Genomic DNA, 21189 nt, shown 5'->3' on the forward strand with positions numbered 1-21189 from the left:
CTATAATTTAAGATATATTTTAAGCACTCGCAAATCTCGCAGTCTAAGCTCCATCTCGCGGATTAAGCTTCGGCGCTGAATGAGTTAAGGACTCTATCGTAGAGTTGTTTACACACATGCCTGCAACTGTCACCCAGCCTTTTAACTGTAATGTGTCTGTTCTGCTTCATGTATTAAGTTACATACCTTGTCATTTTATTTGGTTGTTTGTTTGATGTGCCTTTTCCCTTATCTCTGTAATGTATTTATCGCTTGTCTCTTTTCTATTTTAAAATAAAATAAAAATTAACATGGAGTCTGACCTTAATCTCTGGCAGGTTGAGGATCTCCGGGAAGACGTTGATGTGGTTGGAGTGTGCTATGAGGGTGTGCAGTCTCTTACAGTTGGACACTGTGGAGGGGATGGTCTTCAGCTTGTTGCCACTTAGGTTCAGTTCTTCCAGCAGCTCCAGTTTACTCAGTTTACTGCAGACACAGTGTATTATGTTAAGCATGAAGAAATCTCAACCCAACTAAACAAATACAATTCCAATCAATTGTGTTCTGTAAATCAGTATGAGCAGCAACAGGTGACAGTCTGTAAGCTGATTACATATTACCTAGGGGGAATACTTCATTAGAGATTACTGATGACTTCAAAACCATATCATACCAAACATAATGGTTTGAAACTCGACTTAAAGCCGAACTCGACGCTTAGCTCTATTTCCTACTTAGCAATGATGTTGTTCCTTTCTCAGCATAACCCATTCTGTTCCTCATACCTCCAGCTCCAGCTAGCGTAACACAAAACTAATGTTAAGTCATGGGGCCACAGTTCACTGAACTGAAAACAAAAATGTTAAACTAAATAAATACAAGAAATAATGAAAAAGACCTAAATATGAATATGAATTGCCCCGCCATGTGTGCCCAAAGTAACCAAAGTGTCAGCGTTTATACATTTATTTTATTTTAAACCCAGCGCCGTTCGCGGGTTTTACGAACCTGGCTCTGTTACCAGAGCCCGCAGCTATGATGACCGGGACCGGGTTGGTCCAGCTCGGTTTCTGCCAGGCGACGGTCGAGCTCTGCTCTTACTAAGGTACCTGTCAGCCTGGGTTAAAGGAGCAACCATCTTCAAGAGTGAATGTCTCCCCGGTATGCCAGTGGTCACACTACGTACCGGACGCAGCCGTACCTCCATTACCCCCCCCCCCCCCCCCCCCCTGCGTCAGAGACTCAGGGCTCATCCTGAACTTCCACCTTCCAATCAACGATTCGTTGTAATGTGGAAATCGGTGGTCGTGACGGAGCTGAGGTGGTGTCATACACAACGCCTGGGGATGCCGTGGCTTCGTTGTCCTCGCCAGGTCCCTTTGACGGGTTCTAGCTCGTGGACCTGATGGATGGCCCTGTTTCTCGTCCGGTCCATGGGGCTGGAACCTCCCCTGCATCCCGTCGCTAGGTAAGCGGCGGGATGCGTGGTGAGGTAGACGTGTTTTTTTTTCACGCCGTCTACTCTCTTAATGCGTTTTTTGGGTACTGCACCCTTTTTTCGCATAGTCGGGTTCTATCCCTCCGCTCCTCGTTAGGACGAGCATGAGGGCCAGGACCCTCCCCGGTTTTCTGGTGGTCGTAAAGGGGGCCTCAGCGGGTACATCTATCTTCGCCCATTGGTCCAATAGCGAGCAAGATGCGTAGCAAGATACGAAATATAACAAAGGTTATCCTATAACCCTAGTTATATGAGTAACTTGCAAGCGTCTTGCTTTGCGGCACTGAGGACCCCTGACTGTCTTTCGAATGAAACTCAGACTCGGAAGGGTGAGGCACGGCCACACCCCACAGTTATATGCGTGACCAGGAGTGGGCGTGGCCGGGTAGATATAAGGTGCATGGTAAATACTTTCATTGTATACAATAAGTATAAACGAGATAGTCCAATAGCGAGCAAGACGCTTGCAAGTTACTCATATAACTAGGGTTATAGGATAACCTTCGTTATGAAGTAGTAGGGCTGTAATTTATTCCCCAAATCAAGTTTGAACAAATCCACCAAAAAAGAGAATTTGTTCAAACTTAGTTCAAACTTTTATGTAATCAGCATCCTCTAGTACAGGGGTTCTCAAACCTTTTTATACCAGGACCCCATTTTATTTAGGATTTTTTTCCGGGACCCCACACTTAATGTATTGCGTTGAGAGAGAGAGAGAGAGAGAGAGAGAGAGAGAGAGAGAGAGAGAGAGAGAGAGAGAGAGAGAGAGAGAGAGAGAGAGAGAGAGAGAGAGAGAGAGAGAGAGAGAGAGAGAGAGAGAGAGAGAGAGAGAGAGAGAGAGAGAGAGAGAGAGAGAGAGAGAGAGGAGAGAGAGAGAGAGAGAGAGAGAGAGAGAGAGAGAGAGAGAGAGAGAGAGAGAGAGAGAGAGAGAGAGAGAGAGCTAGCTACTGGAACGGACTGGTGAAACTGGTTGAAGTTGTAAACGTCACGACTGGTAAGATGACATACATCCTTCATAATAATGGATATAGCTCCTGTAGTGAGTTTTGTTCCCGTATGATTTGATCAGTTTGGATGAACTCGTGCAGCTCTAGTGCTCAGAGAGGAGAGACAGAGAAGCAGACGTGCAGCAATAGCACACAATCGTTTTGGGGAGCAAGGTGCCTGAATATTAATATACATTTTTAATTCAGACACATCATCGCGGTTCGAACATTTAACATTTTACCGGGTTTGAACGATGATCAAAGTGACAGCCCTAGGAGGTAGCCATGGGCTGTCACTAAACTCCAACAAATAGTAATTGTGTCAGAGATGAAGGTCCATTGTTCCTCTCTAACTAACCTATGTAGTTAAAGGGGCACTTCACGGAAAAACAATGCTGCTTTTTTTGCACATAATCTCACACATATCACAAAAGCTCTAAATAAATTTGCACACGTTCATTTAGCTTGACAGTTTGTTCGTCTTCGTCTATAATGCTGCTGCCATGCATTGAAAGCAACCCTTTCAAAAATTAAATACATGTTCCTTCTCGACACAGAACCGAGCTGTGAGTAAATGAGACTGTGAAAACCATTCAAATATACTTCATGCAATGTTTTCAGAACTCTCTTGGGCTGACAGTAAAACAATTAATAAAAAAAATAAAAGACCTACCTGTATTGCAAAACTAGCTCCTAATGGACCTGTCTCAAACCCTGCCCTCTTTTCTTGATCCTCCAATCACAACTGTCGCTTACCTCGGACAAACTTGGTTTGTCCGAGGTAAGCGACAGTTGTGATTGGAGGATCAAGAAAAGGGGCAGGGTTTTGAGACAGGTCAATTGGCCGTTACTGACTAAAATGCATTGCAATATGTTCGCTCGCAGATGATTTTGGTGCCAAGATGAAGCCCTGAACTGATGATCGATATGGAAGGAGAATCTTTAATTGACACAGAACTACAGAAGGTTAACCTTTCACTACCACACTACAGAAGGTTAACCTTTCACTACCACATATTAAAGAGAGTGTACTACACCTGGCAGGGAAGGAGAGGAGCTGGTTGTAGGCTATGTGAAGGACCCGTAGGTTCTGATGGCCTACCAACAGCGCACCACAGTTCTCATTTAGCTTGTTTCCCGTTAGGTACAGTTCCTGGAGTGTGCTGAGGCTCTCCTCTGATTGGCTGCTGGGGGGAACAGTCTCCAGGGCATTGGCTGACACATTTAGGTACTTTAAGCTACGAGGGAGGACAGAGAGAGAGAAACATATTAAAACATGTTCAAATATTACAAAATCTAAAATCTCCAAAATGTGGAATGTCCTTCCTACCAACACTGCACATAATGCCCGGCAACATAACAGACTTAATGGAAGACGGAGACAATTAAAAGAGCCCCTCTTGGTACAACGTTTTGTTTATGTGTGGGTTGGATTTCAGTGGGTATAGGGAGAAGAGTTACTACTGTGGGCCAACAGTTCTGTATATCCATTTGTCGTGTATGTCATAAATGTCATGATGAATTGAAAATGGGGGACCCCGATGTAAACAAGACGAAAGTATTTTTCTGGTCTGCATCCTCTTAGCAGTTTGTTTTGTATTGAGCCGTACTGTATTGTACCCATTCTGCAATCTGTTAATAAAGTTTTCAATCAATCAACCAACACCTCAGGCTCTACCATCAGAACTCTGGCGAAATTCACAGTATGATAAGTTACTAAACTCCAACCAACACATCAGAGCAAAACAAACAAACAAGTAAACAAAATGCATGACCAAGCTGGGCTCTTTACATAGAGGTCACTGTTTGCTGACATTACAGATTCTACCTTTACAGTGGCTTAATGAGCTAAAACGATAGGTTATAACTATAACCAAGTTCTGTGAGTAATGGTGACGCTCGGCGTCACTCTCTGCACTGTACCTCGCTCGTGCACGCGCACTGAATAAAATAATTCCACAATGTACCTTTACATCCCAACATCCGTCTGGCCACACCCCTATCAGCTCACCTACATAAGCAGGGGTGGGGCCACATACTCGCCTCCTTCCCAAGCTTTCACCACAAGGTGAGATCAAGGGCCGCAGTGGCGTCGGACGGCGAGCGTCACCATTACTCACAGAACTTGGTTATAGTTATAACCTATGGTTCTGTTTCGTAATGGCTCTCGCTCGGCGTCACTCTCTGCACAAGGGAGGCCGAGCGAGAGCCATCGGCTGACAAATGTACCCCGCTGAGGCCCCCCACAACCATCAGATCAGGGAGGACCGAGTCCCCCCCGACCCCCCCTAATGGAGGGCACCCCCCCTATTGGAGGATCACGGGAGGGCGATGGATCCGACCGTGCGAAGAGGCACTCAAGCAACTCAACGCACAGGGTGAGCAGACCGTGGCCTGACCCCACGACTACACACACGCACAACCCACATGCCACCCGGGAATGAACGGAAGGAACAACCTCATTACTGCCCCCAGAATCACGGGGTCAAGAGCAAACCCAACCCCGTGGCAAGGCCGTAGCAGCGGAGCGCGAAGGAAGACCCAGACCCACTGAAGGGACTGGATCCCCTGGAAAACGGGGGCCCGGAGAGGTCAATGACGCCAGGCATCAAGACCCCACCAGGCGGTCACTTAGTGACACCGCCCCCCACATCGCCAGCGTATTCGGATAAGGCCCCTCCAAGAGCGGGCCCTTTCCCCCCAATAGCACACCGCCTGGCACACTGACCCTGCAGAACAGGCAGTCAGCATGGCCATGCGCACACAAAAAAGGTTAACCAACGGAAGCAGGCAGCGCACCGGGGAAAACCAGGCAACAGGCTGTAACCTGAGCCTGGAGCACTGCGGACGAGACAGGCGCCAAAGGAGTCAGCTGAGAACAGCCCCCCCGGCGGAAGGGGCGTATGCTGGCGTTGTTGCATGACCAAGCCTCCATTTTAAAAAAACCCACCCAGAGGGGTTGAGGCAGAGAAGGCTGACATGATTGGCAGACGTCATGAACGTGCAGGGGCACCCTCAACCGGGTAACCCGGGAGTTGACACTGCTCCAACACACCAGGGAATCAACCACCTTGTCGTTACCCAATGCGGTGGTTGTTCCTATAACCCCTCAAGAAAAAACTCCAAAACACACCTGCGGATACACACTGGCTATACCGCAGTACAAGTGTTTCAGTTTTCAAAAAAGGGTTATTCCAGGCCTACGGGTCGACGAACATTACTTCGGACCGGGCCCGGCGGCACAGGAAGCACAGGGTTACCAGAGGAGGTCCAAGACCACCCCAACAGGCCCCTCTTCGCCACGTGTGAAAGAGGAGCGAAAAGAATGGAGAACCAGCCCTAAGCACACCGCACTTGGTATTCCCAGGAGGTCTCCCTACCAAGTACTAACCAGGACCGAACCTGCGTAGCGGCCGAGATCTGACGAGATTGGGCGTGTACAGGTTGGCATGGCCGTAAGCCATTACGGTAGTGCAGAGTACAATATGTACCCAACAAGGGTCTCCATAGCGCCTAACCCTGTGACACCCGGACCGACCTGGCATTTTTCCCCCCGAAAAAAGCACAAGGTCCTCAGGGTACCAGAACAGCAGATCTGCATCCCTGGCGGACAATGGGTTAACTGACCTGGACCAGCGTGACGAGGCCAGTCCCGTGTCCTAACCACGCCGACCTGCCCACTCCAGGAGAGGGGGTAGGTATGCGTGTCGATCTAAAACATGAAAAGAGGGCGCCACCCAGACGGTCCTCAATTAGACCGTGCTCAGTGGCCCACCCCAAGGGCGTGAGACCCCTCTACCTATGTTCAGATCTATTCCGTTAACATCCCCCAGATATGAACGAGAATTCATCGAGACAACCTAGTAAACTGGCGCTCGGAAGAGACAAAACTCCATCCCAGTTGCCCTATAAAAACGCTGTTTTAACAAGCAACCAAGGCGCACTTAGCCCCTGTGTGACCCTGAACAGAAACACACCGAGCTAGCACTATGTATGCGTCGAGACCCAAACACATCAATGGATAGTCTATCAAGACACCAAACATTGTTCCTCCAAGTCGCCTGGGAGAACGACACGGAGCCGTCGTGCTTCATGTACCTTCCTCTTTTTATTAAAAAAAGAAAGAACACAGAATGACATGAATCCCTCGTGACGCAGGCTGAGGGTAATTTTTTTTTACATTTTTACATCCCACCACCCTCCCATAGGGAGGAGACGGAAATCCCCAGAGAGACTTCCCACGCGAGCTGTATAGATTGAAAAGAATATATTGCAACATTGAGCTATGTAATATTTGGAGGAGGCACTGAACCAATACACTCAATAATCGAATTGAATCGAATACACACACAATAGAGCAGAACTCCTTTTCGAAGTTCTACTCATCTTGACAATCTGAGGAGGAGGCTCTGAACACTGAGGAGGCTCCCTCACAGGGAAGGAGAGTCCTAACTCACAGACGGCCCGAGTAGGAGCTTCGTGAGGAGGAGCCCTGACCACTCCCTGAAACAGATCCATCATATGGACCTGAACAGCACACGGAAGTCTTACCAACAGAGACGCGCACAGTGACGTACTCTATGGCGGGGGAATTCCTGTGGTGCACACGCCCAATATTCCAGGGCGTGGGACCAGGAAACCCCCCCCCTCTTACCCTGTAACGTGCCGAACAGCAACGTGACAGGAACCTTGAAGGACAGGAGGTTTTAACCCCTGACCAATCAGAAAAGGGGAGGAAAGGATTACCAGTACACCCCTTTACGACCCCACACCCATGATACGATGTAATGACAAAAAAGAGTATGACACAGTCATAGTCAGCTACATGAAGCGTCCAACAGCTTCACACAGCTCATGTGCTAACCTGCTATCTGATTTTTACTAAGGAAAAAACACAGAATAGAGAGGGCCCCCTTAAGAGCCCCGGTACCAGACTTACACATGTGCTTCTGTGGCCAACCCAACCCAGTTGTAGATCACAAGATAGACACAACCCTTTACCACCACAAAAAATGGCAATACACTCTACAGAGGAACACCGTTTTTCCATAATGAGAGAATACACAATTCTCGATTAGTATCGGCCACAGGCCTTGCTAAGCACACACGAAAAGTGACCAAACAATCTTTTCTTTTAGGAAAATACAGTTCCTCAAGCAGTTTTAGCACAACCCCAGCAATCAAGCTAAGGGTTACATCGTATCCCACCACACAGTGACACAATATATTGTAACAACATGTCTGAGAGGAGGGTGAGGAAGTCCCCAGGGAACCGGGGGGAAAACACCCCTCCTATCTTACCCTTAATACGGCCAGTTGAACAGGTAAACCTGTTAATATGTGAACACACTGTTCATTGTCATTACAGGCTGAGAAAAGAATTCATTCTTCACTCATATGTCACTAAGCATAGCTTTATAGGTTAGTTTAACCCCCTTAGTTGTGAGTACACGGTACATGAACACACATGATGTTTCTCAACACAACAAACCAGATCATTTTCACATCTGTAACAAACAACCCGATTTGCATGGAGAAGCTAATACCAGTGACAAGACAATTCACACATAACTCGCGTCGTATCCTAAATGTAGTGCAGCAACACTCGTTTTGGAAAACATCGTTATTTACAAAACATTTAGAAGGGAAAGAAAGAAGAAGTGTTCAAGGTCCGGTCAGGACCTTTCCTACCGTGAGTGCAGATCAAGCGAACTGCAGTCTCTAACAAGGCACCAATAGTAAACACAGCATCTGTGTTGACGACACGGGCAGCATCGCTGCTCCATCCCGCCGCTACGGTTCTCCTTGTTGACGCAGTCCTCGCCGGCCGGCTCCGGGTAGGTTCGACTAACATCCTCTGTCAAAGATGACGTCGTAGTCAGAGTGTTTCAAGGCATGTTATAGTCATAGCAATGTTCCACAGTGTAGCATCAAGCTAACAGCCGCTCTCGGCCGATAGCAGCAAGCTAACGTTTCCTAGCCTAGTGACACAACGGGCTAGCGCCGCAGCTAACAGCTGACTGGCTAACAGGTAGGCCACAACTAGCACGCAAGCTAAGCAGCTATCACCTGAACTTGTACACAACGATATAACAAGCGACACCGCCGTTCTGAAACCCTCCTCACCTTTTAAGAGAGAAGAGAAACGAGATGTCAACACAGTTTACAACGGTGATTTTACCATACATCCGGCAGAGCCAGCACAAGTCCCATCTGGGCTGTAGCCAACTTGAACATGGATCTTCCGATAACGAACATCCATGCCCACATTTCCTCGTTTAGGGTATACTCTCATTTGCATATGAAAGATGGGGCCTATACGGTGACAGAGAAGTATCCACTCGTCCAGAGAATCCTGGGATCACCAGTTACTGGTCGTGGCCCACTAGTTGACTATAATAGGCTTCAAACCAAGATCCTCCGCCGTCGCCTAAAAAAGCTGAACAAAGGACCCTAATCGGGGGCCGGTTTTCGTAAACATTGTCAGCTAGCCCCCATAGCACTAACAGACAAGTGGTGCTCGCAAGCAAACATTACTCACCAAACCTGGAACCCACCGCTTCTCACAACAGCGGTGCGTCCTACAGTCCAGCTGTGTTGCTGGAGGGTCTTACCCCATCCAGCCGCAGCAAGGAGGATTGTAGTTGAGAGGCATGTCAGCGGCGTGAACTCCTAATACGAAAAAAAACGGTGGAGGTGTAGAATGATCATCATCTTCCAGACACTCCAGTAACGAAGACAATATCGCCGTATTTTCTCGAAAATAGTGAGAGAGAAAATAAAGATATGATGTCAACGTATCTCTTGTTTTCCAACTTTCTTCTACCTAACAACCTCGTCAAGTGGGGATCTACCGAAGGCACTTCCTTGTGGTGAAAGCGAAGAAGGAGGCGAGTATGTGGCCCCACCCCTGCTTATGTAGGTGAGCTGATAGGGGTGTGGCCAGACGGATGTTGGGATGTAAAGGTTATTGTGGAATTTTTTTATTCAGTGTGCGTGCACGAGCGAGGTACAGTGCAGAGAGTGACGCCGAGCGAGAGCCATTACGAAACAGAACTACATTTAAAAATCTGGAATTACAAAAAGAAAAGCTGTTGACAATCAAAAACGAGCAAAACCAAAAGCATAATGTCACTTAAAGCACGTCTGCATGAGTGCTCGGCAGCAGCAGGGGCAGGATGTAGGTGTTGAGATGTGAGAGGGATACTAATAACTAATTAACCAACTAACTAACAACAACATTTGTGTGCTTTCAACATGAGATAGAAGGAGAAAATACCTGAAAAAAGGGGTGACGATTTCAATGTATGAAGTATATATACATACATTATGCATACTGAACCTTATGTGTATACTGTATACTTAATTCATCAGAGCATATATTTAGCATTTTTTTATTATATATATTAGTCAGATTAGATATTAGATTATATATATATTGTAACTATATTTATTGTAAGGCAAATATAACTGAGGGGGCATACATACTCTCATCTTGCACCTTGACCTATTTACCTATACATGCTCATATACGCATGCTCAGAGTTAATTATATTGTTATATTGTTTACACTGCCTATTTTTATTTTTACTTCTCCACTGTACTATAATTGTATGACCTGTATCATGTCTTCTACTACCTGTACCTCCCCTCCCCATGCTGCTATAAGGCCTGCATTTCCCCCAATCAATAAAGGAATATCTTATCTTATCTTAAGTACAACTAAATAATTTAGGTAGTTAAAACATGTCACTCAAGACATATAGTAGATACATTAATCACATGCAAGCCATTTCATTTACTTCTATGAGCTTGAAGAATATAATAGAACAGTTTGTGTTATGGTTTGACACCGACCCCAAACGCAACGACACAAGAGAGTAGGATTCAGAGTTGCCAAAAACAGGGGCTTGTTTATTGAGACTAATTAAACAGCATAGAATAGGAAGAGTCTAAACAAGACAGGAATTCAAGCAAGGATGAAAATGTTCTGCTGCTCTGCAGCTTCTCCCGAGGTGGTAGTAGGGGGTAGCAGATGCTGACGTCAGAGCCGCTCTGCAGACTTCTCTCGGCAGAATCTCCGAGGTGATGCGGGACCGAGAGAGAGAGAGAGGGAGCGAGTCAACACAGGGTGCAGGTAGAACGAGCAGGAGAACAGGAGAGGTGACTTGTACCCAAAAACAAAAGTTATCCAAGTGAACTAATCTTCGTGTAAACACACACAGTGAGCAATGTTCCAAAACACAATCCCAAGTGAAAAATATCTTCGGTGCAAAAATAGACACTGAGAGCGAAGTCCAAAATACAATCCAATGTTATAATATCTTCGGTGTAATAAACACACAGTGGGAGATGTTAGGTCAAAATATGATCCCAGTGAAACAATCAAAAAGGCAACCGCTGGGTGAGTGACTGTCTGATAAAAAGGTGGTAATCTTCAGTGTTATAAAAACACACGAAAACGGAATTTGATCAAAGACAGTCATTAAAAACTCACCCAGGCGTTGTGCGTAAAGAGCGCTGGAACAGCAGCGGAGCGAGCGCGTCGCCACGGGAAAAAGGTGTCCAAGAGGAAGGCTTCTTGGATATCCTGGAGGTAAAGCACAGGGAACAACAGCAGCAGCAGGAACGGCGAATGCAAACAGAAAATATCAAAACGATCCAACAAAACTTGAGTGGGGAAACGGGGTATAAATAATACGGGATTGATTGATTGACAAGCAGTGACAGCTGGGGGATGTGATTGAAAAGCGTGTGGATGGGAGAGAACCAATCAACGACGTCTCTGGGAAGAAGCGTGTAAAAGGGGGAATGAAATGATTAACAGAAACAAATGGAAAACAGAGCGAGGTGGTTTAAAGGAACAGAGCGAGTAGGTGAGCAAGGAACAGAAACCTCACAGTTTGAAAGGACTTTGAAAGAAGTTGAGAGAAATTGTTTCTTTTCTCTTTTTTTCTCCATCTTATAATCGTGATTTATGTTACAACTAATATTCATACCACAATATAGGTCTCACGACAACTCATCTCAAATTATTATTATTATTATTATTATTATTTTTTCAGCTACATTGGGCACCTACTTTTTATATTAATTCATGAAGAAAAACATTATAATTATAATTTTCTTTAAGCCATTAATATTCAAAATAAAGGAATGTAGTAGAAGTAGTTTTTGGAAAACTGCATAAGAAACCCACTAGGCAGTCGACGGCACTCTGCTCCCTATTAAGAGACAATAAAGAACATTACGGCGCTTTCAAGGCCTAATGGGCTTTGGGTGATTTACCACACAGGAAATGAGAGTGCATATAAAACTCAGGTTACAGTCTGGAGTGATCCCTCACATATACAACCCAACACAGCCCAAGACCTGGGTGTCCAATTCAACCAGGGTAGCACTGGCCAGTGTCTGAATGCCAACAAAAAAATAGTCAACCCACGCAAACACCAAGGTCAGCTATAGAACATGCAATGCAATTGACCTATCTCAAACCCTGTGTGATTGGAGGATCAAGGAAAAGAGGGCGGGGCTTGAGATAGGTCCATTGGCGATCCCCTATCGAAAGTTATTTCAGAACTCCCAGACCGGTTGCCTAAAAAAATTTATGACCCTGTGGCCTTGACCTATGCACCAACTGACCTATCTGAAACCCACCCACTTTTCTTGATCCTCCAATCACAGCTGTCGCTTCCCTCGGACAAGCAACAGTTGTGATTGGAGGATCAAGAAGAGAGGGCGGGGTTTGAGAGAGGTCAATTAAGTGTTCTGAGAAAATAGCATCTGCTCTCTGTGATTTCAGTGATGCTTGATCCCCGTCAGTCTGCCTACCGTGCAGCAGGGTGGGTGGTGGAGGACCTTGTTACCCCCACGCACAGAGCACCACCAGGGCATTGTAACCCCTTGTGTGTGTGTGTGTGTGTGTGTGTGTGTGTGTGTGTGTGTGTGTGTGTGTGTGTGTGTGTGTGTGTGTGTGTGTGTGTGTGTGTGTGTGTGTGTGTGTGTGTGTGTGTGTGTGTGTGTGTGTGTGTGTGTGTGTGTGTGTGTGTGTGTGTGTGTGTGCGTGCGTGCGTGCGTGCGTGCGTGCGTGCGTGCGTGCGTGCGTGCGTGCGTGCGTGCGTGCGTGCGTGCGTGCGTGCGTGCGTGCGTGCGTGCGTGCGTGCGTGCGTGCGTGCGTGCGTGTGTGTGTGTGCGCGCACATCCACCATAACTCCTACAGTTCTGATCCGATTTGGATGAAACTTCACACATAGATTGACAGCAGGTCAAGGACCTTGAATATCTTTCATCGGTCAACGACGAGTATTTTTCCACCATTGTTGACCATGGGTTGACTAGGAGACTGTTATACGCTCTCTGGCACCAGTTTACAACATGGCAATGCCTGAGTGAACCTTGTATTGTAGTTGAAATGCATTAAAAACACACATGCATCAATACCGTGTTGTCAGAACAGTCTTGTGTTTGTTTGTAGGTTAAGTATTTAATATTTGTTATTGCCCATTTGGCCATCTAGTGATTTATGCACAAAACGTATTTTTCCAGCACATCTCTTTAGTCACAGAAAGGTTGTGCTAGCTAAGCATTGTGTTTATAAGTGAAGTATTTACAATGTTCGCTATTTGGCCAAACAATACGGCTGGTCTGGGCAGAGAAGGCACATCTCTTTCTCGCTACACTATTCTACACGCCCACCATCAGTCTTCAGGGAAGGAGGGAACTTGTGACGATTAAGAGACCAGTCACAGCGGTGGAACTGGAATTTAATGTTCAGGTGCACCATTATGGTTTATAAACAGAGACGTCCCAGTGGTTAAGTGGGTGAGTGTGTGCACTGCTGTCACACAGCGACTCCAAAGTTGAGGGACATGCAGGTGGAGGAGCGGAGGTCAATTATAGTCTTGCTCCATTCACGGCAGGAATTAAATATAGGCTCATAACACATTTTCAAAGAAGGTGTACATAGCAGATGTTTGACCGATCATGCTCACTGAGTGTTCATCAGCTTCAGCAGTGCATTCATCACCATCACCTGCTGGTATGCAAGCTGATGGATCTTGGGATTAATCATAGGCTCATTCTGTGGATTAATCTCCTGAATCGCAACCAGCAGGTCCAGGCGTCACAGAACGACATTGCCCAGCATATTGTTGGCCAATGTGCAATCAATAGGAAACAAACTGGATGACATCAGAGCACGGATTCAATTCCAGAGGGACATTCGGGACTGCAACGTCTTTTGTTTCACCGAGACTTGGTTGACTCCGGATGTCCCAAACCACGCAATAGAACCGGCAGATAACTTCTTCGTTCTCCGCAAAGACCGAACGGCAGAAGAATCACTAAAGACGAGAGGAGGCGGCGTAGCTTTCATGGTAAACAAGGAGTGGTGCGATCCATGCAACGCAAAGGAATTGTCAAACCACTGCTCCCCAGACCTGGAGTTTATCACCATCAAATGCCGACCTTTCTTTCTTATTTATTGGTAAGAATTTGCACTACAACCCATACCTCATTACACCTTACTGTAAATTGTACCTAAATTGTACCTCATCCCATTTCTGCTTTGTACGGTATAGTATATTGTATTGTAGCTACTTCTACTCTGCATTGTACATTGTATATATGTATATACTGAACACTTTTGACTACGTACTTGACTTATATTTTATACTTACTATACTTATTTTATACTTATCTATTTTTATCTAGCACAATCTCTGGAGCAAAACAGAAAGAAGCATTTTATATAAAAGTATTCTGTACTTCTGTATGACAACTAATAAAGAAACTTGAAACTTGAACTAGAGATTCAACACAGCTATTTCCTCCTCTAGGCTCATGAATACAGGGCTGTGTTTTGTCTCCCATTCTGTATTACGCTGTACACCAATGAGTGTTGAGCTTCAGTCTCCAATCACAGCTTTTTTTTAAGTATGCAGATGATACGGTTTTGGTAGACGTCCTGAAGCCTGACAACTCATCCATGGGTGGTTTTGACGAAGAGGTAAAAACGTCCTTGAGAGAAATGCAAACAAAACAAAGGAAAGGGTCCTAGATTTTAGACTTAGTAAAGAAGTCTCACTCACTAATGTCAACAATGAACCCATTGAAAGAGTTAAAAGAATATTAAATGGACTGCATTTATATATATATAAATGGACTGCAAGTATTAGGTGTATATCTCGTATAATACATTTATATAAATGGTGATTTAATTGGATGTGTACTGTTAATTAATGCTTGTATATCTAATTTTATGTTATTATGTTTATGTTTATGTGTATGTTTAAAAAATAATTAAAAAAAAATATATAAAAAATAAAATAAAAAATGGACTGCATTTATATAGCGTTTTTATCCAAAACACTTTACAACGTATGCCTCACATTCACACACCGACAGCGGAGGCAACTATGCAAGGTGTCTATCTGCTCATCAGGAGCAGTTAGCGGTTAAGCGTCTTGCTCAAGGACACTTCGACATACTGCGGGAGGAGCCAGAATCTAACCGGGAACCTTCTGATTACCAGACGACCACTCTACCTCCTGAGCCACTGTCGCCGCTAATTATCCAACTATTAATTTTATTTTGCAGACCTCTAGTGAACTGCAGACACTATCTCTAACTAACTAACTAACTTTCCTACAGTATAGTTGAAGACAGTAGAGAAGATACTCTTTGAGACTTTGAGATTTGGTTCCAAATGTAAAGTGCACTACAATTAAATGTATTATTTATTATTATTACTCACTTTAAGGCCTTGTAGAAGAGGCTCTCTGGTAGCTCGCCTAGCTTGTTGTGCTGGAGATCAGTGCTTCCAGTGGAACGTGGTCAAGTAGGTCAGGCACTCTCTGCAAACGATTGTTCCCTGCCAGCAGCTTCCTCAAACTCAGACTGCTCAGTAGTCTATCAGAGGGAGAGGGAGAGAGAGAAAGAGAGAGAGAGAGAGAGAGAGAGAGAGAGAGAGAGAGAGAGAGAGAGAGAGAGAGAGAGAGAGAGAGAGAGAGAGAGAGAGAGAGAGAGAGAGAGACAGAGAGAGAGAGAGAGAGAGAGAGAGAGAGAGAGAGAGACAGAGACAGAGAGAGAGAGAGAGAGAGAGAGAGAGAGAGAGAGACAGAGAGAGAGAGAGAGAGAGAGAGAGAGAGAGAGAGAGAGAGAGAAAGAGAGAGAGAGACAGAGAGAGAGGGAGAGAGAGAGAGATAGAGAGAGAGAGAGGGGGAGAGAGACAGAGAGAGAGGGAGAGAGAGAGAGAGAGAGAGAGAGAGAGAGAGGGGGAGAGAGGGAGAGAGGAGAGAGAGAGGGAGAGGAAGACGAAGAAAAAAAGAGATTCTCCCGTCAACATTCTTCAACGTTCTTCAATATTCCTTTTAGCTTGTCCGCCTAAATAAACAGACACAGTGGGGTTTCTTTTCTGATGAAAACATTTAAGTAACGAGTCATGTGTGTGTGGGTGTAATGGAGAGCAGAATGTTATCTCATTCAAATGTAAATGCTTGTGTTATGAGGGAGCAGTGAGTAATTGCTTTGAGCTAGGCACCGTGGCATTGGCCATGATTTGAAACAAAGCCCCTTTTAAAAACAGAGATCCCACTAAATATTGCAGTGAAGAAGACCCGTCATTATGCCGGCACTGTGCCACCCCCGGGCACTGTGCCACCCCCGCGTGCCAGGCACAGCTAGCATGCCAGCGTCACGGAGTCAGAGGTGTGACACAGCGTAACACAACAGCACCGCCGTCTTCTTGTCAACCAGGAAATGCTTGTGTGAAAATAATATTAGAAGTTAATGATTCTAGTGATCTACACACAATTATGATTTTCAGCGACTCTCTTAGTTACGACATTGTGTAAGCTAAGCAGGGTTGTACTTATAAGTTCAGTATTTCCAATGTTCGCTATTTGGTGAAGCAAGATGGCTGCTCTGGCCAGAAATCACATCACTCTCACTACACTATTCCACCGGATGGTGTCGTAATGAGCAATATTGAACATTAAATACTTAACCTGCAAACATACTGTTCTGACAGCACAGAGATTCGCTGGGGATTCTTTTTTCATGCACAGGTATATCAAGAACAATATGAGGTTCACTGTGGCATCAAACAGGTGCCAGAGAGCACCTGTCATCGGACATTTTGGTAATATTTATATCTGACTAGTGCCACTCTACCCATAGTTCCACAACAACATCTTTCTTTTTTATCCACTTTTTCTCCTTTTTTCTATTTTTCTCCCATCCCAATTTAGCCGTGCCAATTCTCCCCTCCCCTGTCTTGATCGTTGCTCGCATGTGCCCCCCACTGGCCGGTTGTAGGGAGGATAGAAGCCCATCACATGTCCCCTCCGATACATGTGGAGGCAGCCAGTCACATCTTTTCACCTGCCAGCGCGGACTCTCATTTGGCGAGGAGTAACGTGTAGGAGGCTCACACTGCCCCCGCCACTTTTTCCTGTCTTTGCTGTGCAGGCGCCCCAACCGACCTGTAGGAGTCGCTGTTCACAACGACCAGACTACCACCCATCGACTTCCCACCCGCTAACTCTGCCAATTGAGTCAGTATGACGGCCGGCCCAATCCGGAGGCAACGCTGACAGCCGGATTCGATACCGGTGTCTCTTGCGTTGGTGCCGAGCGCAATGTCCGCTGCGCCACCCAGCCGCCGGTTCCACAACAACATCTGTACACTGATGTCCAAGGGATCTCACACATTTACTGGGCAAGATCCAGCTATGTAGAATTTGATGCCGACTCTAATGAGAATCGATCACGGACCAACCCCAGCACAGATTTCTGTGTTAGCAGAAACACATTCCATTTCACTTCATCAGTTATAATTCCTACAAAATAATTAAAAAGTTGGCGGGACTGGCAGTTAGCAATTCAGGGGCTGAATATCTGCTATTCTACATGCTTTGCTAATTATGGACTAGCCAGACATACGAGAAGGCAGAGACGGTGGTCCAGGTTTGTACTAAAGAATGGTGCCACTCACCTGGCAGGGAGTTCTGACAGGAGGTTGTGTGCGACATCCAGGACCTCAATCTTTCTGCTGTCACACACCCAGTCTGGAAGGTACTCCAGCAGGTTCCTGTCACCACACACACACACACACACACACACACACACACACACACACACACACACACACACACACACAGTAGGCAGTCAGAATTATGGTGTAAATTGTACTGATTAGTGCTCATACTCAGGGTGTACACCAACGTATCCCTATAGTGTGCAGTATGCACTAGGATTGTTAAGTGACATAAACTATATAAGTGTAACGGATCCCCGTATATTGAGTGGCTTATAAACGTACTGATGGTATAATCACTGTTTTATTTATCCTTTTACATCGTATTACATTTCCTTTTAAAACAATAACATTCCCACCGTAAGAGATATGGCCTCATACGGGTCCATTAAAACTTGTTGCGTATTCCTTCTCTCGCAATGCACTGTCAAACTGTCAACAAAAGCCCGTGACAGCGACCGGAAAACACTGCCTCGCGACATGGATTTACATAAATTAAAGTCACACACACACAGGCTTCTACCAATTCTAATAACAAAAAAGTCCTGGATATTCATATTATATATAAATGTAAATATTCCTAAACACAAATATTACACAGGTAATTACTCAAAAAATAATAAACCATTCTTGGGGTTATTTACACTCCCACCAAATTATAATGTTTTTCTTTTTCTTTTCTTTTTACTAAAAGTAAACCTTCAAAACATATAATTCAATTCAAAACAATATCACATGTCATCAATGCATAGTGCTTAAACAGCTTCCAGCAATAAAACCAATTTCTGGACTGCCGTTGCGCTCTCCTTTGTGGTTCAGTCCCTTATCTCCAAGCAAGATCTTGACCCGTCTCACAAGTCCATCCTTGCCCTGAATGACTTCTGAGACGCTCCCAAGCCTCCATTGGCTTCGTGGCAAGGTGTCATCTTTGTCCATGACTACATCACAGACTTGCAGGTTCCTTTTAGTGTTATGCCAGCACTGTCTTGTCATGATGCTGTGGAGGTACTCCGTTTTCCATCTACTCCAAAATTGTTCTGTCAAGTATTGAACCTGACGCCATCTCTTTCGTCCATACAGATCCTCTCTTTCGAATTTGCCAGGTGGAGGCAAGGCTGCAGTGGATTTCATTGTGATCAGGTGGTTGGGAGTAAGTGGCTCTAAACTATTTGGGCTGTTTAGAGTATCGACCGTGAGTGGACGGCTGTTCACAATAGCCATGGTCTCATAAAAGAAGGTGCGCAATGACGCATCACTGAGCCTGCCAGGGGCGAGCAGCAGAGTGGCACTGAGGATGCTTCTCACAGTTCTTATTTGCCGTTCCCACACGCCTCCTGCATGGCTGGCATGAGGTGCATTCGTTACAAAGTCACACTGCTTTTCTGTGAGAAATGTGTTCAGTCTGTCTGTGTCCAACTCTTTCAAAGCAGCATTCAGTTCGTTTTTTTGCACCCATGAAATTTGTGCCTTGGTCGCATTTAATTTGTCGCACAGCACCTCTTAATGCAATGAAGCATCTCAGTCCATTAATGAAAGTGTCTGTGGACAAGTCTTCCAGCATCTCAATGTGAATGGCTCTAGAGCAGAAGCAGGTGAAGAGCAACCCATACCTTTTCTCTTGTTTTCTTCCTTGCTTTGTCAAAAAGGGGCCAAAACAGTCCATCCCACAGTATGTGAACGGTGCCGTGGGTTCTGTTCGTTCAACAGGCAAGTCACTAATCCGTTGGCCTTCAACAGGCCTTCTCAGCCTTCGACACGTCACACAGTGACGGATGTAGGTTGCGACAGCTCTGCTCAGTCCACAGATCCAATAGCCACTGGACCTAATTTCATTGATGGTGAAGCCTTTACCCTGATGTTTCACTCTTTCATGATGATGGGCGATGATCAGATTCGTCATGTGATATCTCTGAGGAATGACAGTTGGGTGTTTGAATGTGCTCTGGAAAGATGAACGGCTGAGCCTGCCTCCGACCTTAAGCACACCCTCTGTGTCCAGGAAAGGGTCTAGGTGGTGCAGCTTGCTGTGTCTTGGTAGCCGATGTCCTTTGCTTAGTAGCTTTATCTCATCTCCGTATGCTTGGCTTTGTATGTCCTTGATGATGAGTCTCTCTGAACTTTGTCTTTCATCAACTGTTGAGAGGTCACATGATTTGACTTTTCTTGCACGCCGCAGGAGACGCGCCACTGCCTTGATGGCCTGAGACCAGGATGAAAACTTGTTCAGTCGGTCTACAAGGCTGACATGTTCTGAGCTCTTTGTCTGAAAGGTCTGAGCCTTTTTGACTTCTGGGTCACCGACGGGTAGTTCTGACGGCACCTCGGTTGGCATTTCTATCTCCTTTTTCCATAGAAAGCTAGGGCCAGTGAACCAATCAGAAGAGAGCAGCTCCTCTACTGTTTTCCCCCTGGATGCATAGTCTGCTGGGTTTTCATCAGTAGGTACGTGAAACCACTGCTTGGGGTCTGAGTCATGACGGATTTTCTGCACCCTGTTTGCCACAAAGGTGTGAAAGCGGCGAGCTTCATTATTAATGTAGCCTAACACAACCTTTGAATCCGTCCAAAAGAACTCTTCTACATTACAGTATCCTAATTCTTCTTTGAGCATATTGCTCACAGTGACTGAGACAACTGCTGCGGTAAGTTCTAACCTGGGTATTGTTGTGACCTTCAGCGGCGAGACGCGCGCTTTCCCCATAAGAAGAGCACAGTGAATGTTTCCTCTTTCATTCTTCAGTCTCATGTAAGTGCATTGGCCATAGCCTGTGGTGCTGGCGTCTGAGAAATTATGTAGTTGTGTTTTGATCACCTTTCCAAAGCCAGCTGGCTGGTAGCAGCGAGCTACGTGTATCCTTTCCATCTTAGCAAGATCATCTTTCCATTTCTCCCACCGTGGCTTCAGTTGCTCTGGAATCGGGTCATCCCATCCTGTTCCTTGATGGCACATTTCCTGGAGAATCTTCTTTCCATTGAGGACGTAGGGAGCTACAAAGCCCAGCGGGTTGTATATGGAGGTGACAGATGACAGGATGCCACGCCGTGTCGCTGGCTGGTTCTTTGTTGTGACTTTAAAGGTGAAACAGTCACTCTCGACATTCCAGTTTATTCCCAATGCTCTTTCTAGGGCTGTGTCGTTGAATGTGAGATTCTTTGCCTTAATGTCTGTGGCGAGTTCTGTTGAGGGAATGCTCTGGAGAACAGCACAGTTGTTCGACACAAATTTGTGGAGGCGTAAACCTCTCTCTGCACACAGCTCACGTGCCTCTTTTGCCATTTGAATGGCCTTTTCAACAGACTCAACACTGGCAACACCGTCGTCTACATAAAAGTCTCTGGTAATGAACTGAGACCCTAATGGGTGTGTGTGACTGTGTTCTTTGGCGAGCTGCTTCAATCCGTAGTTTGCACACCCTGGTGAAGATACAGCTCCAAAAAGATGGACCTTCATCCTGTATTCTTGAGGTGGGGTGCTTAGGTTGCCGTTCTCCCACCAAAGGAAGCGTAGGTAGTCACGGTCCCTCTCTGAGACGTGAAACTCCTCTACGTCACCCCTGTCGATGATGTCCTTCATGTAGTTGGTGTAGTCCTTCTTGTAACTTTCATTTCCATCGAACTTCCTTTTCAGGTGACTGAGCCTCACAGCAGCAAGTTGCTTGTTATCTGGTAAGCATGGCCTCTCTCTGAAG

The 21189-nt window shown here is 45.7% G+C and overlaps 1 protein-coding gene across 1 annotated transcript in view; it reads right to left on the reverse strand.

Moving 5' to 3' along the window:
* Positions 1-21189, reverse strand: part of phlpp2 (PH domain and leucine rich repeat protein phosphatase 2) — a gene marked incomplete at its 3' end in the record, with an annotated part of 293323 nt that overhangs the window by 25665 nt on the left and 246469 nt on the right. The window contains 5 exon segments of the mRNA XM_084337142.1: positions 303-465; positions 3501-3701; positions 15218-15278; positions 15281-15372; positions 17459-17554. Coding sequence (XP_084193268.1) covers positions 303-465; positions 3501-3701; positions 15218-15278; positions 15281-15372; positions 17459-17554 — 613 coding nt within the window.

Source organism: Notolepis coatsorum (genome assembly GCF_963971535.1).
Source record: "Notolepis coatsorum genome assembly, chromosome: 20".
In the NCBI taxonomy this organism is placed as follows: domain Eukaryota; kingdom Metazoa; phylum Chordata; class Actinopteri; order Aulopiformes; family Paralepididae; genus Notolepis; species Notolepis coatsorum.